The 6859-nt window shown below is 41.8% G+C and overlaps 1 protein-coding gene across 1 annotated transcript in view; it reads right to left on the bottom strand.

The window, feature by feature from the left end:
- The window catches only part of STAB2 (stabilin 2), a 151462-nt gene that overhangs the window by 126007 nt on the left and 18596 nt on the right, over positions 1 to 6859 (bottom strand). Inside the window, 2 exon segments of the mRNA XM_023527450.1 lie at positions 641 to 766; positions 5845 to 5940. Coding sequence (XP_023383218.1) covers positions 641 to 766; positions 5845 to 5940 — 222 coding nt within the window.

Below are 6859 nucleotides of genomic sequence, written 5' to 3'. Positions count from 1 at the left end.
CACTCAGGATGGAGAAGGAAAACTGAACTGTGAAGGGACTGCCAATCACAGCTCATCAAAGCCGCAAAGGCATTCAACGGTTTAAAGAGAGGGAATAAAGAAACATTTCGTCTTACCCTACCTGATCACCCCTACCTGCCACACAGATTTACATATGGCCATCCGAGATTAGAACTACAGATATTGTGGTAATATATTATTATGCCATGTTATATATGGATGTAAATATAAAATAGCATGAAATAAAGCACTGATGCTTATAGAATTTATATGTACTGGGCTCTGTTTCTAAACATTTGTCACATATTAACTCAGTTAATCCTTATAACCGTCTAAAGTAAGTACCATATTATCTCCGTTTGACAGAAAAATAGAGGTATAGACAGGTTAAAGCATTTGTCCAAGGCTATGTAGTTAGTAATAGGCAGATCTGGGATTTGAACTCGAGGAGTCTGGCTCCAGTTTCATGATGTGCATTTTGCTTAAAACTGTTTATATATTTCATTCAATGACATAGAGAGAAATAGCAGTGGTCATTGCATTAATATTAGGGAGGTCGTAAGTTGTGTTTTTTTTTTTTTTCTGTTGAGTAACCAAAACATCTCAATCAATAAACTAGCAGGATCTGCATTCTACTCACGCTCGCAGAATTGGCCATTGCCTTTGTAACTGGGAAGGCACTTGCATTCCAGTTTTGTTTCATCTTCACTGGAAGGGGAACATCTGGAATTTTGTGGGCAGAGCAAAGCTGCACATTCAGGGATGGCTGCAAAGGAAGATCGCTGAGGTAACTGCACGAGTAGAATAACCAGTTACAAAACGCTCGACAAATGCAGTATTTCCTATTATTAAAAGTAAGGTAGATTTGCTGTAATAATTCAAAAAACACAGAAAGCATAAAGTAAAAATTAACTGTCTTCTAATTCTCACTCTCCCATCCCATTCCCCAAATAACCAATGTCAACAACTGGTATAATATGCTTATTTATAAATTTATTTACACATTTTTTTAAATAAAATGGAATCTTGTTAAAATATTGAGAAACTTGATTTTTAAGTTGACAATATATTCTAGAGGTCTTTAAGGATCTTTAATATCTAAAAACTGAATAGTATTTTATAATATCAATGGAATATTGATGGTTATATATATCTAATATCTAATGATATCTAATAACTGAGTAGTATTTTATAATATCAATGGGATATAGATGGTTATTAAAAACTATAGAGTCTGCCATATCAGACTCATGTTACAAAGCTAACAAATTGGGCTGATTCAGTGTCTTGGATGCTGGTAGACGATGACGTGAGATTCCCGGGTCAGAGATTAAAGACAGTTCATTACTCACATCAAGAGCAGTACTCAGAGTGTCTGCATTTTCATTCCTTCTAAGCTCCGATTCCCAGGGGGCAATGCAAAGGGGGCCGGACTGAGATCTGACTGTTTCATTACAGGAGAGGAGCTCGAATCTTAGGAAACCTATGTGTTTTTTTTTTTCTTTAATTTAAAAATTTTTATTTTTAATTTAATAATAGGCAATGTATTAATCAGGGCCCACACAGGAGACAGAAACCACACGAGAATTTGATTAGGGAAAGTTTTAGTGTAAAGAATTATGAACAGAGAATTGGAATAATGGGGAATTGGCTTGTGGGGGTTAAAAAGAATTCTAAAGAATAAAGGAATACCAGAAATATAAAGAACGATCACTGCTCTAGGGTTGAGACAGTACCTAAGCTAAATCCTCCTCCCTCCAGAGCTGAGATTCTGATGTCACCAGAAAGGGCATGGCTTTGGTCACTGGATGGTGGAGAAGGTGCTAAGGTGCCTTCATGGTGCGATTTGCCGGAAATCTTCCTTCTAGGGCTTCAGGGAAGGTCATTCCCAGAGAGGTGCCAACACTCAGAACTCACTTGGTACTCGGGGAAGCTCCTGGGACCATGAGGTAATAACCACCCTCTCAGAAGTGTAGTGGACTTCTATATGTGCCTTGGGCCCGGGTGGCTTCTGGGGCCAGCTGTGTGGAATGAAGGTGGGGTGGCCAGCTCTCCAGATGGCCAGCCCTGTAGGGCTCTTGTTGTGCACGGAGCTGAGGAGAGGGTGCGCAGGACAGCATGCTCCTGGGTCAGGCACAAGCCTGCACTGTCTGGGACTCCTGTGCTGCTGCTGCCCGAGTCTAACACTAGACAAAATAGACAGTGGCTGGATGCTGGAGGAAGTCGAGCCCCACAGGGCTGAGCTGTGGAGAAAAGCTGTTTCTCAGGAGCCTGGTGAGTGAACTAAACCAGGAACAGGAAGAGAAAACCCTTCCTTCTTTAGTGTCCCTCCAGCACCCTCTATTGATAAGGCATCACATCTTATTGGTTGGCAAATGAGAAATATTTCCAAAGCCCACCACCATTATCACAGAGCAGGCAAAAGGGGCAAATTTGGGCTGAGAGGTAATCTATCGATAATGGGCACAGGCAGTAGGCACGCCTGCACTTTGCCTCCAAAGAAGACTCTGTATTTTCCAAGGTTATTCACTATATGAACATCCTTGGAAAGGTGTTGGAGCAAGGGCAGCCAGTGAGCTGCTCTCAGGATATACACAACCATGAGAGGCCCATGAAGAATTTCTTCCGGCAGTGGGTAGTTGAATAAAATATTTGTAGAGAACATCCCCACCCTTTCCATAAAGTAGAATTGTTGCTGCAAAGTGGCTGCCTTTCAGGATTACATCTCCAGGCCTCCTTTGCGTCCAGGAGGGGTATATGACTAGTTTGCATTGATGGAGTACGGAGTGGAAGTTCTATGTGTTATTCTGGACTTTATAAGCAGGTGCTTCTCCATCCTCTCTGGTTCCTTCTATGGTTCAAAGTAGAGTACTCTGGGGTGCCACAGAATGGCAAAGACACAAAATAGAAAGACCTGGATCCCTAATCACTATGTAGTGGGAAGCTGGTGTCAGCCAGAAACACCCACAATGAACTGTGACAAGACTAAAAAATATACCTCTGTTGTGTTAAGCCAGAGGTTCCCCAAATTCTCAGTGCCCTTGGTGTCTTTTTCATGGCACCCCAGTCCAAAGGAAGTATCTACCAGGTCCGTTTATTAAGTTGTTAGAACCGAAGAATTCAGTAACTATGTCATAAGAACTTAGTAGCAATTTGGAAAAGTAATGTGGTTAATAGAAAGATAAATATTTTTATTTCATTCTTAAATAACCACATTTACTTATTAATGGGATGTGTGAACTTGTTGGACACTACACAAATTCTTAATCCTTAGAACCAGACTGGAAACTACACCTTCGTTCTGGCCGAAATGATTTTTGCACAGTCCTTGCTTTTTAGCACAGTGGCCACTGAAAATGCAACTTTGTAAAGATGTGATATCATTGAAAGGAATATAGTGCTACCTAACATTGAAAGTGTGATCTAACTGAAGCTAGTAGTTTGAACAGTATTCTACAGATGCATCACTGTTTTCCTCAGATATTTAAAGTATCCTGTAGCAGCCTTGTGAGGGTTATGTGGTACCCTGAGATGCCTTGGGAGCAGTTTTGAAACCATCCTGTTAAGCTATTGAACTTTTGTGTTTATTTCTGACAGCAGCTGGCATTATCCTAACTAGCATAAGATGCACCATAATTTATCCAACCATTTCTTACTGATGGACGTTCAATGTTTCCAGTTTGTTTTGTTCTTCAGACAACACCGTCATGAGTTTCTTCGTACATATATATTCCTGACTCCTGGCGCTTATCCCTCCTTTGCTCTGGGTAAATTCCTAGAATTGGGGCCACAGCAACGAACTGTGATCATACTTTAAAATTTAATAGATATGTTTTCTTCACAGGTTGTAGCAATTCCTATTCCCACTGACAGTACTGTAATTTTTCCTCACACCCAGAGATAGATATTATCTATCATTTCAATCTGTGTGACATAGTGGGCAAAAAACAAAAACCAAACCAAAACATCACCTCCCAAACTCCAAAACACTACTTCATTACAGTTTCAATTTGCATTTCTGTGATTCCTAGTGGGGTTCAGCACCTTTTCCATGCTTCTTGGTGAGTTTTTATCTCTTGTGAGAATTAAGCTGTTCCTTGGCCAATTTTAAAATTGAGTTCAGGGACTTTACAGTATTATAAACACCTTTCTGCCATGTGGTTTGTAAATAGTTTTGTGCCAGTCTATTGTATGTCTTATGATGCAACAGAATTATTTTGTCATTTGGAGGAAAACATGTCTATGTTCTCCGTTAAGCTGGATTCTGGCCTGGGTCTCCTGTCTTCTTAAAAAGCCCTTTGATCATGAGCGGGTGGGGAAGGAGGCTGACTGAGGATTGCAGAAGGGGTCAGCCAATCAAACTTGTTGTCTGCATGTGTGGCTCCTCCATGGGAAGATGGCAGAAGCTGTGTTTTATTCATCCCTTTTACCATCATTGCTCATAGCTCCTCACTGGTTTTCAATAAAATGCGTTTAAATTTGTCGAATTTGAATCTCGTCCAATCCCTTCATTTTACAGACCAGGAGAGTAGTATCCCAAGGATAAGTTAAACGAGTCTAGTGTCAGGCAGAATGTCCAATTTCTTAATGTCTAAGCTCCAAAATCACCCTTCTTCACCTGCTCTGTGAGAATGGACAGGACTCTGAACATTTCTTCTTTACAGTGCTATGTTAAGCTTGGCCAGTAGAGGGCACTAGAGGCCCACTGCAGGAGGAAGGGGCTCCTCTTCCTGGTTCTGTCCTGCGTGTCATGCTTCTGCTGTTTGCTTTCTTGCTGCTGCATAGTCTGTCAGCTGTGTGGCTATGTGAGGACATCCAGCGATACTCTGCCCCAGCCGTGCACTCAGACTGCACAGTCCATCAGTGACCTTGCAATTTTGGTCTGGACCCTGTGACCACCTTCCCATAGCCCTTTCCACACACAGACGTTGCATACTCCAAGTTTAGCACCCACAGTGCCCCAACTCCCTCTGTGTGCTCGCCCACCAGCCGCGGTTCATCAGTGTCCTGGAGGGTCGCCGCTCGCCTGCCAGCTGACTGTGATCCCATGCTGGCTTGGGCAAACCAGCAAACTTCTCCTTCACCAAGTGGGCTGCAACAGCACCTTCTTGAACAAGATTTGAACTTCTTAGCCTTGGGGATGGCCACCCCCTTCCAAGTTCATTCTTCCTTTGTTAGGCTCAGTCAGCCCTCGAGTTCACTTTGCATTTTTATAGTCACTCTCTTATCATAGCTTACTAACTCTCAATATTAAACTTCCTTTGTTTCAATCACTCTGTGGCTTCTATCTCTTGATTGGATCCAATATGATAGTTTGTTTAAATAATTTCAAGTGATTTGAGCCCCAGCTCTCCTATTTACTAGTTTTGTGACCTTCGGTGTATCCTTTAGCATCCCTGGAGCCTAACTGGCGAGCCTCTGTTTCTTGTTAACGTGTTCTGTTTTTGAGAACTTAATTTTGAGAATTAAGAACGCGACTTACTAGGTGCCTACCTTGTGATGGCCTCGATTGGTTTCCCAGTCCCAATGTCTTCCTCTCCATTCTGTCTTTCACACTGCCACCAACTTGCCCTTCCCAAAACATAGCTCTTAGCCATGTCACCATGTTGCTCCCCAAACTTTCTAGACTTCCAATCTTCTTTACGATTTCTTCTCTTCCCTTCTCCTTACCTCTTCCCCTTTCTTTTCTCTCTCCTCTTTTCCTTTATTTCCCTTTCCTTTTAATTTTTGGTTTTCTTCCGGCCAAACATTTGGTGTTGAGCCCCAGTATGTGAACACGAAATCGAAATGCACACATCTGTGCCTATTCGATCTGGTGGCGTGAAGGAACCTAGCAGCACTTACGCTTGTCACAGTTGGGGCCCGTGTAGGCAGAGTGGCACTCACAAGTTCCGTTGCCGGCTATCCCACTGATGCATACTCCATGCACGCAGCTGCACACTGCAGACAGAAAATGGAGATTTTTTTTATCATGACCTGACACAGAATTCTAAGCATTCTGGAAGGATAATGTTTTCAGATCATGTTTATCGAGAATCTGTACGATGAGGTAGGGATAACCATGGGCTTGAAGTCCTAGACCCCCTGGCTTGAATCTTAACTTCGTTTTCTTTTTATGAGCTTCAATTTATTTGTGAATAACCTGTGGATCATGATGCCTCCCTCATGGGATGTCTATAGCATTAAATGAGAGAATATATATAAAGCAAACCTGCATACCTGGCATGTCAGGTGTATTCGAGTTCCTTTCTCTACTTTCAAACTACTTACTTCATCCTTGGGCAACACAACAAGAGAATTAACTTAGTTTCTTACATATACACCTGTCATGTTTAGAAGAGAAAAAGCCGCCACTGATTCGATCACCACTGGTAACAGGAAATATATGGAAATAAATCCTACTTCCTGAATGATGGGGCGATACATGTATAAAAAAAAAATAATTCAAAAGGGCAGAGAAAAACTGTGCCATACTTTCTAGCTTGAAATAGATATCTTTTCAGCCTGGTGACAGGTCATTTCAGGAATGAGAAATGAAAGGCCTTTGAAATAAATGGTAACCCTTTAGCACCCAGTTTGTGGCTCATTTGAAGCAAGATTTACTACTTGGATGTGTCGCCAGCATCCTAGCCTAGCTCTTTACAGTGCCTTACAACAATACCAACAACTGCACAACTAAAATTCCAATGAAGACAGCATCCTGCAGGGCCAGAATGAGGAGGGCGAGGCAGGGAACAGGGTGAGAAGAAGGAGGTAGGATGGCACAAAAGTACAGAGTTGGATCCTGCCTTTATTTAACATTTTGATGTTTTGTTCAATAATTTAAAAATATGATTGTCGTGGGTCGAATTTTGTTTCC

Source organism: Pteropus vampyrus, unplaced genomic scaffold (genome assembly GCF_000151845.1).
Source record: "Pteropus vampyrus isolate Shadow unplaced genomic scaffold, Pvam_2.0 Scaffold16, whole genome shotgun sequence".
NCBI lineage: Eukaryota > Metazoa > Chordata > Mammalia > Chiroptera > Pteropodidae > Pteropus > Pteropus vampyrus.
This window is presented reverse-complemented; position numbering and strand designations above follow the sequence as displayed.